The sequence below is a fragment of the Cheilinus undulatus genome, linkage group 7 (genome assembly GCF_018320785.1).
Source record: "Cheilinus undulatus linkage group 7, ASM1832078v1, whole genome shotgun sequence".
Taxonomy (NCBI): Eukaryota; Metazoa; Chordata; class Actinopteri; order Labriformes; family Labridae; genus Cheilinus; species Cheilinus undulatus.
In genome coordinates, this window is record NC_054871.1 from 49439809 (window position 1) to 49461078 (window position 21270).

The 21270-nt window shown below is 38.8% G+C and overlaps 1 protein-coding gene across 2 annotated transcripts in view; it reads right to left on the reverse strand.

Annotated features, from left to right (window-relative positions):
- Window positions 1-528: 528 nt before the first annotated feature.
- The window catches only part of kdr (kinase insert domain receptor (a type III receptor tyrosine kinase)), a 59053-nt gene continuing 38311 nt past the window's right edge, over window positions 529-21270 (reverse strand). For both annotated transcript variants that reach the window (XM_041791794.1, XM_041791793.1), the window contains exons 16-30: window positions 14043-14149; window positions 13574-13709; window positions 12324-12428; window positions 10612-10725; window positions 10267-10355; window positions 8397-8556; window positions 8194-8285; window positions 7959-8081; window positions 7283-7394; window positions 6570-6669; window positions 6385-6490; window positions 5681-5826; window positions 5518-5602; window positions 1638-1723; window positions 529-1550 (exon numbers count right to left, since the gene is read on the reverse strand). In XM_041791794.1, the coding sequence (XP_041647728.1) occupies window positions 1334-1550; window positions 1638-1723; window positions 5518-5602; window positions 5681-5826; window positions 6385-6490; window positions 6570-6669; window positions 7283-7394; window positions 7959-8081; window positions 8194-8285; window positions 8397-8556; window positions 10267-10355; window positions 10612-10725; window positions 12324-12428; window positions 13574-13709; window positions 14043-14149 (1778 nt within the window). In that variant the 3' untranslated portion in view covers window positions 529-1333. The remainder of the gene's footprint in view (window positions 1551-1637; window positions 1724-5517; window positions 5603-5680; window positions 5827-6384; window positions 6491-6569; window positions 6670-7282; window positions 7395-7958; window positions 8082-8193; window positions 8286-8396; window positions 8557-10266; window positions 10356-10611; window positions 10726-12323; window positions 12429-13573; window positions 13710-14042; window positions 14150-21270) is intronic.

Below are 21270 nucleotides of genomic sequence, written 5' to 3' on the forward strand. Positions count from 1 at the left end.
AACAGTGAAGAATCCTTTAAAAAAATTCCTGGATCCATCCCCATGTGCCCCCCACCACAGCATTCGCCGATTACTCCCTCCCCGGTGGGGTGGAAACACAGTGAGGCAAAGCATTGGCTTCGCTATGGGTGCCATAAGATACACCTGTAGTCTCACCGGACGACTGAAAGTCATGTCAGAGGGTGAATATTCCTCTATTCCTCCCAGCATTGTGAGTATTCTCGCTACAGTTTGCTGTCTTTCTCTCTGTTACGCTCCGACTCGTCTCCTCTACCGGGCGTGCGTCTTTCAAACTCTATAAACTCCAAAACTTTGAATGGAAACACACCCACAAATGCTGCTGGGATTGAAGTCACTCATGTCCGCCATCTCCTGGTGTAAAGTGGTAACAGCGCAGACCTCCGCCATTAGCCCTATTTCCAAATAGTACAGAATCCTTAAAAAAAAATTCCTGAATCCAGACGGTGATCCAGATCACTCCCAAAATCTAATCACTTCTTCCTTATGCCATTTTTGACATTTCCTGAAAATTTCATCAAAATCCACCCGCAACTTTTTGAGTTATGTTGCTAACAAACAAACAAACAAATTTACTAACACACAAACAAACGCACAAATCCACCCGATCACATAACCTCCTTGGCGGAGGTAATAACCTCATATTGTGCTGCCACTTTACCTCCACCAAAGTCATGCTTTAGCATGTTATAGGTATTGATAATGCCTTAATCAATGTGAGAGTCATAGAAATCATGACTGTGCTAGTGATCAATTGAATCAGTTTCCATGAACATTTATAACGGATTAAAGTTGGGGGAATTTATCATGCATTATGAAACCCAGAATTTATAAGACACTCTAGTCTGTTACTAGTTAAGTTAAAATGCATTATACTTTCTAACAGCTTATAATCACTAATAACAGCTGTTTTAATCCATTTCAAATACATTTATAACGCATTATTAAAGTTCTTATAATGCATTATAAGAGGTCGGTTCATAGGAAGTGTCACTGAAATTCTTTTTCTGGGGTTTTTAGAAATTTAGAATAAACATTCAGATCATTAGTGGCAGAAATAAGGACTTAAATTTATCAGGCATATCTGTGCCAAAGATCTGTTGCAGCCATTGTTTGTGGCTAACAACTTAAGCAAATCCTTTTGAACCTGTTACTCATTAAGACAAAATAATATATAAAAATAGGGCTTCAGTGAAAAATACTGGGAATAGCCCTTTTTCCAGTAGAAAATCAGGTGACCAAAGCTCTGTGGCCTGTGCTGTGATTCTTCCTAAATAAACAGATACTGTACATGAGATGACTGAGGGATTGTGGGTCAGACAGGCGGCGTGCTGTAGCGAATCTCCACGTTGAATTTGTCTGGTGTTTTTGGCAGCGGAGGTTTCTTCAGCTTGTTGTGCTTCATGATCACCTCCTCATTAGCGTAGATCGGGGTGTCGGTGTCATCGGAGTGGTAACCTGACTGGTATCCGCTCGTCTGATTGGATGACTCCGAAGCCAGCGACTCTTTACTCTTACTGCGCAGCAGCTGACTGTGGAGGCAAAGCAAGAAGATGACGTGTTAAGATCCAATCTGAGACTGAAACAAATCCCTAATGGATAAAGAGAGGAGGGCTCACCTGAAGTTGGGCGTAGTTGACAGCTGTTGATTCAGACCCTTCCCCTCCACTGATAAGAAGCCCATACCGCTGTCAGTGTGACCCTCCTGTGGAGGTTAGACAGCTGACATGAACACACATGCTGCTTCAGCTCATTCTCATCATTCAGTTTTCATTATGGGTGACACAAAACATCAATACAGCTATGTATTATTGCCCTGACTCGAGATAAAATAGTGGAATACAGGGCCGATCAGCAGCCAATGAGGTGTCAACAACGTAGGCCTACAAGCTACCTATGATCACAACATCAGAAAACGAGTGAATAGAGGAAGCATTTTGTAGTAGGACTAGGTGTTAGTGTCATGAACGCATACACCTTTTCCTCCAACACAGAGCATTTGCCTAAATGTTTAATGACAGCAGTTGTGCATCAATTGTGCATCAATTCGATATATTTTGATATGAATAGAGTTTATGACATCTGAATAGAAGATGCCTGAAAATTTCCCTCAAAACTTCTCTCCATATCTTCATTTCCTATGACTGCATTGTTACATCAGTAAACTGCGTATCCTGATAATTGCATGCTTTAATGGTGTGCAATTAAGGAGAAGGCAGTATTTGAGCATTTCTTCCACTAATAAAACACACAGTTCAACAAGAGACTAAAAACCTACTGTATTAAGACGAGACAGCAGATGGAGAAAGAGACATAAAGTTGCACAACACACCATAACCTAACTGAAACGAAACTAGTATGTTTTTATTTGTAAACAATAAGAGTAACAGCAGAAGCAGTGGTAGTAGAAATAGTAGTTATAATAATAATAGACAAAAAAAATGTAATGAACTTGTGGACACAGAAATGCACAGAAATTTCAGATTCAAACATACATTTTAAAGAGAACTGTAGATTAAATTAAAAATACACATTTCAAGTCTTCAGAGGCCACTTTGATGGTAAATAATGTGTTCAAAGTACATACAATAGCATAAAAATAGGGCTTTTTATAATACAGTTCCTGAGGGTGAAACCCCAGACCCCTATAGAGGTTCAGGCTTATCTCTAATAGGTGAAATAATCACCTCCTCTTATCTCTGCACGTTGTTGAAAATTGAAATCTGGATATCCACCTTATTCCTAGCCCCCGTGATTCTTTGCGTGAAATATGGGCACAGCTTTATATCTAAATGGGACTTTGCATAGAAAAGAGATGTGAAACATGATTATTACAGCAATTTTGATACCAAAATATGTTCACTTTGACTGCTTCACCTCAAACAGGACAACATTGTCATTTCTCAGCCCTCTACTAGAGAGAACAAATTGACGACATTACCTCAGATAACCTAGAAAAGCATACTTAGCTAACTTTATTAGCTTCATATCAGTATAGAAGGAGACGATCACGTTTTGTTAAAGGAGTTTGGACACCAGCTACAGATAAATTTCTAGTTTGTGGGGTTGCTGAAATTCTTATTTCACCAACTAATCTCTCTTAAAATGTGGGAATCATATTGATAAAACTATCCATGAGTCAAGTTGCCAGCTCTTCAGTTTGGTAAATGTCAAGTTTTGTAATAAGAACTGATAAATTAGCATTGAAAGAATTACATCCCAGACAGTGAACGGCATGTTTTAAACACTGTTGTGAGAGACATATTTGACTTTGTCAGAATATTAGTACCATGAACGAAGCAACAGGTACTGAGCATTACAGAAAATATTATTTAAAACTTTCAGCTCATTTTGATTTAACAAAAATGAAGCAGCATTTATTGCAGCAAATATTTGTTTCAGAACAAACACTGTTGACATTAAATCATTTGCCCTTGGAAGAATGATGTTTTTGCTATTATTGTTACTGTACGGGAAGTTCCACCCACATTCATAACTACATTAGACCCCCCAGGAATAATGTGGTATCCACCTTTTTTTAATTACTTACAGCTTAGAGTACAAACAATGTACTGTAAACAATATTTACAAATTCGAGGTGAATTCCTATCGAAACAACTGTTGTTGTTTGTTAGCATCTATCGTTAGCTGCTGTACTAGAATACATGTATTTAATGTACTTATGCTTTAGCACCAAAAGTTTCGCCCACATTCAGATTTACAGTAGCGGCCCCAGGATTAAGGTGGATAAAAAAGTACTCTGTTGGAGACTTCTGTAAAACTTCTATACTAACAGTTAGTATTTACCTCTAAAAATGTTCTAACTGTAGAAAAGTTGTAACAAAGTGCAGCACAACCTAATGAGATGCATTCAGCAAAAAAACAAAAACAAAAAAAAACGTAAATTAAAGCAGAGTAGCTTTTTCTAATGAGGATAAATTCCAATTTGTGTTTAACTTTACTTCCCATACCCTAATTAATCACTAATTTCATTACTGTAAGAATTTAGACCAAAAACCCTTTTAAATTTTAGAATAGAATGCATTCCTGGTAGAAAGTACATACTTTTTATGTACTTCTTTTTGCCACTTTTAACCCATTTTTTGCCACTATTTGACCACTTTCAGCTCATTTTTGCCAATTCTTTTTGGCCTTTTTAGCCCATTTTTTGCTATTTTTTTGTCCATTGTGCCACTTAAGTCCATTTTTGCCACTTTCTATATGTCAGTTTTAGGCACGTTTTGCTGCTTTGCCACTTTAAACATCTTTTTACCATATTTTCTATTTCTTGTACTCTTCTGTCTGCCTTTCCATCACCCTGGGTCTGGTGCTGCATGGGGCATCAAATCAGAATTTCGCCTTGGGCGCCAAAATGGCTAGAGCCAACTGATAGAGTAGCTCAGGGGTGTCAAACTCAATCACAGCAGGGGCCAGATTCTGGTTTCAGGTCTAACCTGAGGGCCTAACAGGGTCACCTTTTTAACTCATGATCATATGAAAAAAAAAAAAAATTAGAACTGATGATAAATTATTTTGACATTTAAAAAGTTAAAATGATAAGTTTAAAGGCCCACAATCTGAGAATAGTACATTTATTAGTTCAAAAAGGTCAAACCATGAAATTGAAACTGAAAAATAATGTTTTTTAATGGCAAATGTATTAGAAAGAAGTCAAAATCATGAGTTTAAAAGGTCAAAATATGAAATAAAATTTGTAATCATGAAATTAAAAGTCAAAATATGATTCCAAATTTTCAATTGTGAGTCTAAAAGGTCAAATTGTGGGATTATGAAGTCAAAAACTGGAGCTGAAAATATGAGGTAAACTACAAAATAATTGGTCAAAATATCACTTAAGTATTAGAATTATGAATCTTAAAGCTCACAATATTATATGAGAAGTCAAAATTATGAGTTAAAATGCTCAAAGTATGAAATTAAAAGTAAAAAATCCTAAGTTTGTGTCTTTATTGTGAGATGTTAAATTTGAAAATGTGAAATTAAAACACAAATTAGTTACTTTTCCCACATCCCTGACTTTTTATCTAAATATTTTTACTCCTTACTTTTTAGATTTTGTGACTTAACAAGGATATCTTAAATCATCATATTTTTATACTTGAGGAAATCTGCAGACCTCAGACTGATGGGCCAGTTAGAACAGAAATATGATACAATCTTGTGGGCCGGATTTGGTCCCGGGCCCTTGAGTGTGACACCTCTGAAATAGTTGATGCTGAATAAAGATATCTTCCTTTGCAGTTTAACTGACTGATCACAACTCCATGATCTCTCATGGTGGCGCTAACAGCAAGAATGTGGATAGCTTTAACAGAAGTTCACTGGCCAGAGGAGAAGAGACAGCAAGAAGAGAGGAAATCTGATTAAATTTACTTTCTGGTATTTGCATATAAACAAAAAACTTTTCAGGCATGAAGAGGGGACATCATAGCAAACGCATTCCTCTGAAAATGATTGTTCAGAGAGACTGAATCTCACCATGACACTGCTGACGGCCACAGGGATGTCCTCAAACGTCTTCACGCTGAGCGGCCGGCTGCAGCGCTCGCTCTGCTGGGTCAGTCTGCTCAGGAAAGACATGATTAAGCAGCCATCATGGTTTTACTTTTAAAAAAACACAGTGCACAATCTTAACACTGACCTGAGGGATGACGGGTTGTCATAGTGAAGTTGGGCTTCCAGGATTTCCCCGCTCTGAGGCCTGCTGTACAGCCTCCTGGGGTCAGAGACCACCGTGGACCCTTCTGCCTCCCCTCCTGCTGTCAGAGGGATGTAGTCTTTCCCAACCTGCAGAAAAAACAGTTTACTGACCTCAAACGCATCCTGGATTAGTTGATTCCACATGCATGAACCAAAAATAAATATTTACCAGAGGAGAAAGATTTATCCTAATCTAAATAAATACAGCACTAAAGTTTGGAAATACTTTACAAGATGACAACATAATAACTCCATACTTTCTATTCTTGTCTGAGTGATGTAATCAGCGTTATCTGATGTAACTGTTGGTCTGCCTGTACTTTCAACTTCCTACATTTCCCAGAAGGACTTGGCAAGGCTCGGCCAGTCAGTACAGGCTTGTTGCTGTGTTCTGTCGGCATTAACAGGCTGAACAATAGCGCAAAGATACGCAGAGATTCAGAAATCTCACAAAGGAAGTCACTACTCCTTTGATCAGAATCAGATAACCATTGACTCTGCTGCATCTGCATCCTGAGACATTTATTACTTTAACTTTTAATGCTTGGACAGACTGAGAATAACATACCAAGCTTCTATTTTTCTGCCATTAAAGTTTGACATTTTTAGGCTCACAATAAAGAGTTATTTAAGATCTAAGCTGACCTGCTGAGCACTGGCCTGCAGCAGATCGCCCAGATGTTCCACCAGCTCTGCAAACGTTGGCCGGTCCGTAGGACGATCTAGCCAGCAGTCCAGCATTGTTTGATATCTGTGGGGGATAAGGAGAAGTGGATCTAAGTAAGACACCAAGGGAAGTAACGTTGCACAAATGCAACATTTTCTCTTACATTTCAGAGGTGGCGTATTCAGGCGGCCTCATCCGGGTTCCCTCCTTCAGCCTCCTGCAGAAAGATTCGTCGATACAGACACCAGGATACGGAGACGCTCCTGCAAAACAAACGTAATGTGACGTTGGAGGCATTAAGGCTGAACGATTTGGGAAAATAATCTAAGTGCAATTTTTTTACCTCATATTGTGATTGTGATTTAACATGCAATTATGTCTAAAGTTCCTCATCTCATGTATTTTCCAACAAAAACAAGCAATAATTCATTCTATACTATAACCAACACAATATTAGATTAAACTAGGGCTGGACAATTCTGGAAAATATCTAATTATGATGATTTCAACTCATTTTGCAAATTGGATATGAACTGCTGTATTAAAGGGAATGATAATTTTAATATACTTATCATATTTAACAAGAAAAACATACAAAAAATAAGAAAATATGATTTTTTTGTACACTATTCTAAATATATGCCACTAAAATTATTGCATGATATATAATGCATAATGTCTCTGCTGCAAAAAAATGTTTTAAACTGGTATTTTGTCACAAATTTCAGGTTAAGGAAATATTGCACCTTCTGCGATTTGAAAATTGCAGCAGGCTATTTTGCAATTTAGTCTAATTTGCAATTAATTGCCCAGCCCTAGTGGGCATACAGGGGTCATTATGAGTCAGCTGTTGGTGTTGCTAATAATCGGGCTTACCCAGAGAGAAGATCTCCCAGAGGAGCACCCCAAACGACCAGACGTCACTCTGTGTGGTGTAGACCCGGTCAAAGATCGTCTCAGGAGCCATCCACTTCAGAGGAAGTCGAGCCTGCGATGAAATGAAGAGTTTTACACCCCAGAAAATTTTAAGAAAACTCGGGCAGCCTGACCCTGACATCTCTTGGGTTTCTTTTTTGTTCACACATGAACCTCACAGCTGGAGACCTTTCCTGTTGGACAGGAGAGGAGAGATAAAATCTACGATGGTGTTTTTGCATTTACAGTATCTTGTTTCCAAAGGGGGCACAGTGTTGCAGTGGTTAGTACTGATGCCTCTTATTTTGAAGGCTCTGCCTTACCAGACACCATCTCTGGGGTGTTGCACTAATGGATATGAAATATATAACATGGGTATGTGAAACAGGCGAGCTTGTCATCAAGACTTATAAAATCATCCGTGCATGCTCTGTGTGATGATGGGGTATGGATGCATTGAGCAGGGTGAGTGCAGGCCAAAAGGGGGGTCAAATGGCTTTAGCATGGTATGAGTGCAGATTGCCTCGTGTGAGTGCGTCCTAATAGACCTTTGCAGATTTGTATTTTCCAGTAGAACTTTCTAGACAGAATGGTTACATCTTAAAATATTCAAACATGTCAGTTTTGGCAGACTCACATCTCCCTTGCGGACATAGTCTGGATCTTTGTAGACGTCTCTGGCCAGGCCAAAGTCACAGATCTTCACCACATTGTTCTCTGAGAGCAGGATGTTTCTGGCTGCTAGATCTCTGTGGATACACTGTAGAGCAGACAGAAACAGAGGAAATCACACTCAGAGAATGATTATCATCTCATTTTGGGGTGTTTTTTAGCATGTGCATGCACATAGTTCTGAGTTAATCATGTCTCACCTTGCGGGAGGACAGGAACTCCATGCCTTTGGCCACCTGGAAGCTGTAGCTGATGAGGTCTTCCATGGTCAGATGGTCATCGTCACAGCTCTCTGTAGTGACATAATACATGATTTAAAGAAACACTCATGCTCTTAGATACTTTAGAAGTGTCTAAAAGCAGCTGAAAGTAAAAAAAGGCTAATCCAAGATGCCTCTATCACCTTCCCCAGTGTCCATGCTGCCCGATGCTCCATCTCCAGCTATGGAACAGATGGCGGTTCCTGTGCAGATGTCCAGCTGAGCGATCTTTCCTAAACCCAGATCGCCTTCAGTCACATCCTCCTCTACAGACATCCACTTCTGACTGTCCACCCGTTTCCTCTGTGAAGAAGAAGGAAGCACAGAGGAGAAAAGAAGAGTATTTCATTGTCATATCATGAATATGTTTAGAAGAAGAAGAGAGAGCTTTGGAACAATAGGATTTCTCGTGCACAAGCACAAGCACAGGTTTACAACACGGACATAGCATGTAATCCATGCAGACCAGGCAGCAGCACTGGTTTCACTGAAATATCAGATAAATAATCAGTCCTTCTGTGTTTTATTTTATTATTTTATCTGCATCTTAGCACCATTAGCGGCTATTAGCGCCTGTTCTCACCATCCCTGGCTTTCTAGCTTGTTCAGTTTCTAAAAGTCGTTTCTGGTGGGCCATGCATGAATCTTTTGACTTACAGAGAAGAAAGTGGGCTATTTTAAAGAGAGGACATGTTCCTTTATGTTATCCTGTTAGTGCCATTTATCCGCCACTAGCTCCTTTTGTGGTTGATGAGCCTTTTACATTCAAAAACTCCTTCAGCTTCTAGACCTTTCCTGGCCCACCCACAGAATTGTCAGTAGCATTGGTGCTAGCATCCTGGTTAACTGTTACTTAACTTTGGAGCTGAAAAATCATTTAGTCGGACCACTCTTAACCCTCTTTTCATCACTTACTGTCTATTTTTTCAATTTTTTTCCCACTTTTATCCCATTGTAGCCCATTTTTAACCACTGTTTATCATTTTCCCAACAATTTTTGCCCCATTTTATCTTTCTTGACCAATTGTTCCCTCCTTAAATCCTACTGTAGCCACTTTTTGCCACTTTTCCCATCCATTTTTTGCTTCTGTATGCCTCTCTTGACCAATTTTTGCCACTTTTAACCAATTTTAGCCACTTTTAAACTACTTCTCCCACCTATTTATGCCCCTCTTTGCCTTTCCTGACCCATTTTTTCATCTTTGAAACAATTTTTGCACCTTCTCACCATTTTCCCATCCATTTTTTGCTCCTTTTTGCCTCTGTAGACAATTTTTTCCCCACTTCTATCCCGCTATAGTCACTTTTTGCCATTTTTCACCATTTTCCCATCCATTTTTTGCCTCTGTTTGCCTCTCTTGACCAATTTTTGCCATTTTTAACCAATATTAGCCACTTTTTAACCACTTTCACCTTTTACCCATCCATTTTTCCCCTTTTTTCCCTTTTTCTGACCCATTTTTTTTTGTCTTTTGACAAATTTCTGCCAATTTCCCCCATTTTCCCATCCATTTTTTGCCTCTTTTTGCTAAAATCACTACTTTTACTTCAGTATAATTTGGGGGTAGTATTTTACTTACATACATCTTTTGAAAACACAAAGTACTGGGTAGAAAATAAATACTAAGCGCAGAACAAGCATCTCTAAGCCTGCTGCCAACAACAAGAAAATGTTTACAAGTTTGAGTTCCACAACACATGATGGTCTGTAGCAAACAGCAAGAGAACGATACCACATTTCATCCTGTTAGTTAAGTAACACTTTATGGTAAACAACCTTATTGGGGAGCCATACTCTCTTCTTTATATAGCCTATTTAAGAAAATCATATTTCATCTTGAAAATCCCTCAGGGATCACAAGTAGCTACTCTGTACTCAAAACTCTGACTTACTTTTTACTTTTACTTGAGGAGATCTTTAGACCAGTACTTTTACTTCTACTTAAGTACATTTTAAGGAACTGTACTTGAGTACAATAGTACTTTATCTACCTCTGGTCATACATCATTTACCTTGTAGGGGCTGTACTCTCCACGTTTGCTCTTCAGGTAGCTGGAGAGGTTTCCATGTTTACAGTACTCCACTATGACCATCAGTGGCCCTGCAGAGAGCGAGGAGAGGGATCAGAGATGGTCATAACTACACCACAGGATGACGGAGAACATTTACAGACTGATTTGATGGAGCGAGTCTTTGGAGTATTAAAGAGAGAGGTAAATAAATACAAGCCAGCCCAATAAAGACACATTACCTGGTTTGTAATCAGATCAGGGAATGCTTGTGTTTGCTCATTAAGAAGTTTGCTCAGGACCGGACCACAAAGACTGGGTTAAATCATTTACATGGTAGGCGCTCACCTCCAGGCTTTGTGCACGCTCCCAGCAGGTTGACCACGTTCAGGTGATGTCCAATATGAATGAGAATTTTCAGCTCTGACATCAGGGCGCGATACTCACTGGACGTAGCGCCCTCTGTGACACAGAGGGAGGCATTTTAACAGGGTTACCAGAGTTATACTAGTTACAGTCAAAAGATGCCACGATAACAAGAAACAGAAGTCCTCTGCAGGAACAATTCTTGTTTTCAATTATCAAAAATTGCAGCAAACTTCAGGCGTACTGTCTAAATCAGCGGTTCTCAAATGTTGTGGCGAGGCCCACTGGTGTCTAGGCAAGTCTAGGTGTGCTATGCATGATTACTATGACTACACAACTATTGAAAAACTACACAACATCTTAGAAAACAAACATTTTCTGGAGTATTTATGGTATTTTCTTATTGATCCTTTGTTTCATATGCTCTTCTTTTGATAATCTAGTGTAAAAATGACTATCAACAGATACAAAAAGTTTTGGATTTTACAGCTTAATCCAGTGGTTCTCAACATTAGGGTTGGGACCCCTTTAGGGGTCATGAGACACAGAGAGTGGGGTCACTAGATGTCTTGAAAAAAACCTAAGAGTTTTAAAAATGATTTTCAACTGTATATTTGACCCATTTTTATGAAATTATGTGCAGGTTGAATGTAAAATGAAGTCACAATAATGTTTAAAAATATATAAAAAGTAGGACTGAACACAGGCCTGCCTACAGATTTGGCTGCGCCCCTGACAAACCCAGAGATTGGCCCACTCCAGCAGTGATTTTTTGATAGTATCAGTGTTTTTTAATGGTAGCATTGGTGCCAGCATCCTGGTTTACAGTTACTTCATTTTGGAGCTGAAAAGCTTGTCAAAATATCATGGAGTTCTGATGTTGTTATTTGTGATGCCTTTTTAACAACTTTTCCTGCTCAATTGTGTCACTTTTATTCAATTTTGCAAAATTTGCAACAATTTTTGTCACTTAACACCAATCTTGCCACCTTTTAACCTTTTTCCATTGCTTTTTTCCCTCTTTCAACCCATCTCAGCCAATTTTTAATCCCATTTCACCGCCTAATAATCTGAAATAAACTGATATAAATACCAACAAACATTGGATGACTGACTTTTGGGATGAGGGTCATTGATTTTTATTGATATTGATGCTCTTATTAATACTACTTAATGATCACACTCTTCATCGATAAAATTAGTTATATTAACAGGATTATTTGTGTATTTAGGCTGAAAAATGAGAGCATGTTTTTAACTGAACTCATATCTTATATTGCTAATGGAGTAAATATTTCTCCTTTAAAAGAACAGGATTTATTCCGATTTCTCGCTGAAAACTAAAATTCCAATTTCCTCCAGGTGACATTCGAACACATCATAAAAAGGTTTTAGCCACCCCCTTAAATGCTCTAAAGTCTGAGCTGTCATTAAACACACCATAATTTCACCATATGCCTGCATTGTTTAGCCCGCTAATCTCGACGATGTTAACACAGATCTGCATGAAAAAGAGGTTCAAGTCCTCCTCTTCATCCTGATGCAGTTAAAGCTCGAGTCCGAGTCCAAGTCTGAGACATCAGTGCTCCGACTCGAGCGCTATAACAGTGGTAAGTACTGATAATTCTGACAACGGTACAATAAACTCATGTGTTCTACATGTGTGTAGAGGGAAAGAGCGGAGCAATACTCACCCTTTAGCATCTTTACAGCGACAGTGGTGCATGTTGTGGCTTTCTCGATGCCAAAGGCGGCTGCTTCAACCACCTGACCGAACGCTCCTCGTCCCAGTGGGTCACCTTTAATGAAAAGCAATTAATGGTAAGGCTCATTTAGTGAAAAATAAATTATCAGCACAATACTTGTTTTTTTTTTTTATTTTAATCAATTCATCCAATCAGTTGAAAACTCTATTTTTTGTATACATTGGAATGATGATTAGTCCAGAAATATTTGAACTGCACCTTTACTTGCTGCTTCAAGTTAGTGACTTAAGCAACATAGTATTTGATGGTGAATGTACGCTGTTAAAGAACCTCTAACTCTCTATATTTTAAATTTCTTTAGGGTTCCTCCATCTGACAGGGATTGCCTTTTTTCTGTGAGATCTGTGTCTGAACAACCAGATCAGGAAGACTTCATGGAAATATTTCAGAAATTTTCAGCAGTTGTTTTCAGTATGAGAACAACTCTGGAGGTGCTTTTGTCACAACTTGAAAAGGTCTTTAAACTCTGACCCTGCGTGCACATATGGGGACATAACACTGCTTAGAAATTTTCAAGTTTTCTCATGGAAAGAGAGATGGACCGGAAGTTTTTGGGAAATTTGCTTTGAATTTTTCTTTTGGTGTATTCATGGAAATATGGAAAAATTGTGGGGATGTTTGGGAACATTTGTTTGGAGATTTTCAGACCTTTTTATGTAAATCGAGGAAATTAATTTGAATTTCTTTAGAATTTGATTTAAGGTGGGGGGTGTTCCTTAGAACATGAAAATTTGGAGAACGCTTTTGTAAATTAAAAAATAAATAAATAAATAAATTTGCCCTGGAATTTTTGGGGTATTTGCTTTCAAATTTTGGGATTTTCTTTTTAGGAATTCATGTTTTTTATTTTTATTTTATTTTTTTTTACCTTTTTACTGTTAGAAAAGGCTTTAAGGTTTCACTGAAACATTTGGGGTACTTTTTATGGAATATTTTATAAATATGTTTTAGAATTTTAACAGAAATTCTAGGTAATTTCCTTGAATTTTAGGGGAATTTGTGTGAATTTTGGAAAGGAAAATTTCCAAGAAATTCCTGTTCCAAGACCAGGCTGATGTTTTAAACTCTCAAATCCTACTTATCCCAAATGAATGGGAGAAACTTAAAATGCTTCCAAAACCAAAGCTCAGGTTTTAGAGGTTAAAAATGTCGTCTCTGGGTTGAATCCTTTTGCTCACCTAGCTTCAGCCTGTCTCTAGGGAACTCCCACTTGTTAGCGTCGTATGTTAGCCTCTCACACTGCTCGTCCATGGGCATGTCCTCTGAGTCCAGGATCATGGAGAGGTAGCCCGTCTTCAGATCGCCCCCGTTTGGCTGGAACGGTTAAAGAGAGAAAACATCTGAGTCAGTATTTGTCTCTAACGTACGTCACTTTTTCAGAGAATTTGGTGCCCCTCCAGTAAAAAGAGGCCCTGTCAGCATTGCTGGTCTACGTGACTTATGCAGGCAGAGAGTGGGCCTGTTGTTCACAGACACAAAGGAGAGCAGCGAATGAGAGCCAGAGCAGTCACTTCTAATCAAAGTGACGTACCCACAGTGAGAGAGTGTTTAAAGCCTTTTTATCCACTATCAGCTCCCCTGAGTGTGACAGGAGGGAAAACCTGAGGAAGGAACAGTGTGGCAGAGAGGCGACCAGGAAGTTCTTACCCTCTTTCTTCCACGGATGACGAAGACGATCAGCAACCAGAAAAACATGGCGATGACCACCGACCCGATGGGAACAATCAGCTCCACATTTGTCTTTTCCTCTGCTCCTAAAAAAACACAAACAACCTCTTAATAAAGCACCGAATTATACAAGCATGTGATCAAGTTTGAGCCCACAAAAGAATGTGGGTTGTTTTTTGGGTGGTGTGCCCAGGCAGGGTTGCGTAAGGTTCAGACAGGTTGTCATTGTCTTTGTTGTGTATTAGTGTTTGGGTCAGAGGAAGGAAGACTGTTAGAGTCTGGACTGTAAGCAAACTAACATTTTAGCCAGTCATAACAAATGCTCAGGAGTTTGCACGAACAAGAAAAAGAACCTGAACCAGGTCAACCAGAGACTACAGGGTCTACTGTCCTTGTCCTAGTACAGAAGGACCCAGGGGAACTGATTTACTGACAGGAGTTTTAAGGCTGGCATTAACCCCCTTTTTAGTGAGCAGTAAACTGGTTTTATGTCAGACGGTGAAAACATGGACTTAAGGTCATATCTGATGAACCATAAGTTTTGCTTTTGCTGTTTGCTGCGCAACATCCAGGTCAAAATCCAGGATGTGGCGTAGGGATGAAACATCCATCCATTCATTTTCTATACTTCTTATCCCGTTAGGGGTCGTGGGGAATGCTGGAGCCTATCCCAGCTGTCAGTGGGCGAGAGGTGGGGTACACCTTGAACTGGTCGCCAGTCAATCAAATATAGAGAGAGACAACCAGGCATGCTCGTATTCACACCTACGCTCAGTCCGAAAGTCACCTAACAAGCCTGTCTTTGGTGGTTGGAGGAAGCTGGAGTACCCGGAGAGAATCCACACATGCAGGGGGAGAACATGCAGACTCTGCACAGAAAGGCCCTGACCAGTAAGTGAACCAGGGACCTTTTTGTTTTGAGGCAACAGCGCTAACCCCTGCACCGCCGTGCAGCCCCTGGGATGAAACAGTTGTGGGATAAAACGCCTGCTTGCTCTCATTGGTTGTTGTGGGTCCTCTGTCAGAGGCACTACAACCGAGAATTGTAAATATCAAACATGTTTAAAATGGCCCAACGATCGCTGGAAGAGTCTCAAGTCGGATTTTAAATCATGTAGTGTGTGGCCGGCTTTATGGAACCCTGGCAGACAAGAATGGCTTCTTACTGCTGTAGTAAGTTTTTTTCTCTTTACAATCATTTTCTAACCTTGTAAAGCAGATGGATACATCCGTTTCCATGTTTCTCACTGGCAAATCCATCTTGCAAATCTCATCTGAACCATTTGTGCCCAGTTAGAAAGTGAAAGGACCAATCAGCATCGAGGGACAGTACTTTCGGGCACGGCTGTGTCGTGACGTAAGCAAGCAGCAGCAAGAGACGGTGTAATTATGGTGGAAGACGTTAGCGCGGATGCTGCTTAAGCGCCAGTTTTATCAGAACTTGACGACATTTCTTCTTTAAAAGAAGAACAAAGAACAGTAGTGAGTTGTTTTCTTATCAAAACAACAAAAATCATGTACTCACATGTCTACAGTCAGGTTTACTCCTCGGTCACAGCTACGTCACGTGTTTAGTTGCTCTGATTGGCCGTAAAGATGTGACAGACGTTCATCCAGTCGCCCTCTGAATATTTTTTAAAAGGCTCTGCCCTTTCCCAATCACTGTCTATGGAAGGTTTTCCAGATTGATGTGTGAAACAAGTTAATAGGTTAATAATTTTCAGTGTCTGCTTAGTTTCAAAAAGAAACACAATGAAGGCATGCTTCCATACATTTAATTTGACTCCATTTTCCAATTTTTCCCAAGATCACCAGAAATTAATTCCTTAGCAGGAGAAACCAACATTTTTATACCTCGATTAAAGGGCAAACACGCCACAATCTCAGCTAAAAATGTACATGGAATCACAGTAGCAATACAAACAATAATATATAAGGATTTATGTCCACTTGCAGCAATCATATCAGCTTTGAGTGTCCAAGACTCTGTTTTGTTTTTGTGTCTTTTTGGTCCTAATGTTAAACATTTTGTGTGTCTCGGTACAAGTTAACTGAGGATCTCAGACAAGCTACATCAGTGTCTTCTTTTTAATCTCTTTTAAAAACATGTCTTTATCAGAAAGCCTTCATGTGAACTGTGCTTTATCCACGATCCCTTGTCAATATGATCGTTTTATTTAAACACTGGTCTAGGGTTTTTAATAACTTATCAAATGTTTTATTCCTTTTATATTCTTCTGTGTCACAGGTATCAAACTCAAGGCCCGGGGGCCAAATCTGGCCCTTGAAACGATTATATCCGGCCCGCAAGATCATCATATTTGTATTCTAACTGGCCCATCAGTCTGAGGTCTGCAGATTTCCTCCAGTATAAAAATGTAAACTCAACCATGATGATTTAAAATATCCTTGTTAAGCGATAAAAATCTGAAAAAGTAAGGAGTAAGAGAGATTTCATAAAAAGTCAAGAATGTGGGGGTGGGTAAAATAATTTGTGTTTTATTTCATTTTAATTTTGCATCTCAAGATTACGACTCAAATGTATGATTTTGACTTTTCCTTTCATACTTTGACCTTTTCAACTCATTATTTGGACTTTATATGTCACATTTTTATCTTTTAGATTAACAATTTCAAATTTTAAGTCATATTTTGACCTTTTCAATTCCTAACTTTGACTTTTTAAATCCCATATTTTGACTTTTAAAAACATGATTTCAAAATGTTTTTATCATAGTTTGGCCTTTTACACTCCTAATTTTAAATCTAGATCATATTTTTAACTTTTTAAGTCATCATTTTGAATTCTAGCTCATATTTTGACATTTTCAACTCCCAATTTTGACTTTTTAATCCCATATTTTGAACGATCAGACTCAAAATTTAAAATTTTAGGTCATATTTTGACCTTTAAACTCATGATTTCAAATTTGATCTTATATTTTGACCTTTCAAACTTATGATTTAAACTTTCTCCTTGTGTATCTGCTCTTTAAAAACATTATATTTCTATTTTTAACATCATGTTCTGATCTTTTGAACTAAATTTGAATTTTTATCTCAGATTTTGAGCCTTTAGACTGATCATTTATTATTGATTTATTATTGGTGCTGTTGTTTTCATATCTTAATACTGGTGAAAATGAAGTTCAAAGTTTAAGGTTGTGTTGACCCTGTTAGGCTCTCAGGTTAGATCTAAATCCAGAATCTGGCCCCTGCTGTGATTGAGTTTGACACCCCTGTTCTATATGGTCTGTCAACTTTGTTACTACTACTTCTTTACTTTTAAATCAATGATTATTTTTCTTTTTATTGTGTTTTTCAGTGCTGGACTTTGATGTTGTTGTGAAGCACTTTGTCACATTGGTTTTGATAAGTGCTATACAAATGTATATTATTATAAATGAATATTATTATTATTATTATAACTTCATTTATATATAGTAGCTACAGTGTCTTTTGTTGGTGTTCTTTGTCTCCATTATGGTCGTTGTGGTTCTTTTTGGGTTCTTCTCTTTCTGTCTTGTGTTTTCTTTTTGAATCTGTTACCATTTTTTTTTTTTACATATCTGGTCCCTTTTTGCTATTTTTTATGAGTGTTTTGTTGGAGCAGTTACAGTCCTATCTTTGCAACTCTACTTCTGTCTTTATTGTTGATTTTTTTCTTAATTACCAAATGAATACATGGCTTAAATATGAGACTCATTTCTCTTGTTTTCTTTGTCAGACTCCCTCATACTGTATACACACATTCCCAGGTCTCTTCCCTCCCTCGTTAGTAGTCCTGGTAGGGATGCTGGACCTGCTTTAAACAGAGTTTTAGTCTCTGCTGGCGGGGGCTGGGTCACGTAGGCGTTTGGTTCTAGTTAGCGCTCTTGTTTGTTTGTGGCGGGGTGTCTGTGTTCGGGACAGAGACGGGTGGACAGGAGGAGAGGACAGACCGGAGCTCAGGCATCTCCCTTTGTCCTGCAGTCTCCTCATTGTTTAACATTTAGAAAACACACAGGAGGATGTGCGCTGACGGCGCCAACTTCCTGTCACTGGGAAGTGAAGTTATTCTTACTTTGCGACTTTGATATCAAAAATGTCGTAAGTGGGATGTGAGTGGGTGAAACTTTGAAGCCAAAAATAAATTCAGGGTCTTCAAGAGGATTGACAAAACCGGCAGAGATGATGAGAAATAAAATGAGGATGAATTAGGTTTGTAACAGCTACAAGGAAACTAAATACCTATAGAAAGTAGGGATGTGAATCAAGAACTGGTTCTAATTGGTTAAATCCACTGACATCATTTAATCTTAAGGATTCCTTTATCAATGCCGTACATCCGTGCCTTAAAAATCAAGATCTCGTGATAGGAAGTCAACAAAGTGAGCAAAAACACAAAGAAGAGGAAGTAAACATGGCTGACAGTCACAAAAACAGGCTAAAGTGGTCAAAGTGTGGCTTCATTTCTCAAAAAAAGGCCCGTACAGCACAATGTGCAATGTCTGTATTTATTTTAAGTTGGGCTGTCAAGATTAATTGAGTTAATCGCAATTAATCAAGCTCCACAAAGGGTGCACTAATTTATTTTTATTGATTGAAAAGTTCTCTTTTCAATCAATAAAAACTTCTTTTTACCGCTGTTCAGTTCACGTTTAAATCTTTAATCTACCAGCAACCCTTTAAAGCCTGATAATTCAAATAATAGCCTGAAAATTTTAATTTTTTTGCATTGAGATGTTTATTTTAACCTTCCACCAAAATCCTAAAAAAGAGAAAATGATTGTGGATTTCACATATATTTTTTGCATCACATCTGATACATTGGGTGTTTTTGGCAAGTGACAATCATTCATTTGATTATTTCAAAAAAGGTTTTAAAGTTATTAACCCCTAACCCTAACCCTAACCCTAACCCTATGGATCATGTTGATGAGAAAGAGGTCTCATGAAAGTGTGTATCAAATATGATATAACTGGCGTTAAAGGGTTAAAAGTAGGTCTTTATCCAAAGAGGAAGTCAATGAACCTTAGTTCAGGACAGAAGAAAAGTCCAAAATGTCTCTAACAGTTTGAAATGCAATATAGTGGAAATTTTAAATGCAATAAAAGGGGGGCAATTAATGGTGACTAACTACAGCCATTATGGGATTAATCATGACTGAAAATTGAAATATTTTTACAGCCCACATTCTAAGGTTTAACTTGAGAAGTAGTAGTTTATTCTAATTCAGGTTCAGAGATTAATGCTGCGTTCGACTGTACTCAGAACTTGGAAAGATCTGGGTTGGAAATTCCGACTTCCTAGGTAAATGCGTTTCATTGCATAAGCTCGAAAAACCTGGCCGGCCACAGTAAGCTGATGTTTGTTTGGATGTTTTTGAGGATCAAAAACTCCTGCTGGGGAAATATATTAGCTACTTGAGGGAGAGAGAGAAAGAGAAACGTCATATGCTGTAAGTATGACTTGAACGCACCAGCGAGGGGAATCCTGCATGCGTCATTGAACTTTTACGGGCATCAAAGCGAGCTGTGCAGAGGCCTGTACTGTGAAACACAAATGCTAAATTAGACAGCACATAAAAGTAAAAGTTGAGGAGAAAGTGACTCTGTTTACCTCTTACGGTGTGCGACGCCATTTTGCTATCGCGTCATTCCGACTGACTCGGGCTGCTTGGATCCTACCCGAAATCCCGAGTCAAAGTCCCGGGCTGAAGGGCCGTTCTATTGCACTTTTCAAATTCAGAGGTCGGATTTATCCGAGTTCCGAGTACAATCAGACGCAGCATAAGGGGGCTTTCAAATTATGCCCAGTTTTTTCAAACCGCGCTGCGGTGCAATTCCTCCCCCTCCCCCTTCCCCCCACTGGCTTGCTTTCACAAGCCAGCAGGGGGAAGGGGGAGGCGCAAGCCAATAGCAGCATCGATCCGTACCCGGGCCCAGTTTTGTATGTACTCAGTCTGAAACAGCAGGTGGTGATATGCATGTAGCTGGTTTACAACCCCGCCAAGGAGGAAAGAGAAGAAGAAGCTACGCTGGCAACCACTGAGGTCATGACCTGAGCGAAGATTGTTTTGATTTGACTCGGCAAAAAGTCCGTCCTGCAGCCATGGATGATTAAAAATCACCTTTTAAGATGCCAGCAACTTCACTCTTCATATCTGCACGTCTACATGCAGCTCAGAGGATCCAGGCATCCAGGCGTGGTTGCATTCACATCTCATCCGAACTGAGGCAGAGTCCACTTGAATCGCACCCAAGACCACCTCCCCAAGTGGGCCCTGTTCGTTTGCATTCACGCTACCAAAACGAACTGGACTCTGGGTTCAAGTGCACCCAGACCCGGGACCAGGCCCCTAATGTGAAAGCATCCTAAAGATCCACAGGGATGTATGGCTTAACTAAGCAGTGTTCATTTTGACAGCTACTTTTAATTTTATTCTTAGTCTTTCAATTAAATGTCTTTTAGTTTTGTCACATTTTAGTCTTTTCTACCCTTTTTAAGTTTTAGTCTAGTTTTAGTCGAAGAAAACTCAAAAACATTTTAGTCTAGTTTTAGTCCAAAAACAGTCCTTACATTATAGTCTTTACTTTTAGTCCAAGCATTTATTTTCTTCCTTAAATCTGGTACCAAATCATGATAGTGTGTTCTCTGCACCCTGCCAAACCTGGGGTCCCTGCTTTCTACAGCTTTCAAACATGCATTGTTTTATGACAGATTTAGCCACAGTGGGGAAATATCACAGATTTTGAATGTCCGACAAAAACAACATTACAGTTTAGTCTTGTTTTAGTCATCTTGATGAAAACTAAACTCAGTTTTTGTCAGTTTAAGTCATCACAGATCTATTTTTCTTAGTCTAGTTTACGCCATGAAAAAAAAGGCTGTTGATGAACACTTTTAGTCATAGATTTAGTCAATGAAAAAACACTGGAACTGAGACATTTCCAGCAAAAAAGAGAACTTCTGTATACTTGAGCTTAACATGTTCTGCTCCAAACACTTGATGTTTAACATTTTTAGTGATCTAAACTGTTTATTTAAGCCAATAATTGAAGCGTTCTTGTCATTGCCTCTTACTGATGGTGGCGTACATCTTCTTCAGTGTTCAGAAAGAAAAGGACTTAAATTTGGGTTATTAACAGCGAAAACTGATATCATACTTTTTCCAAAAAGAAAATTCACAGCAAGGAATCAATAAGAAGAGCTGATGGCATCAAT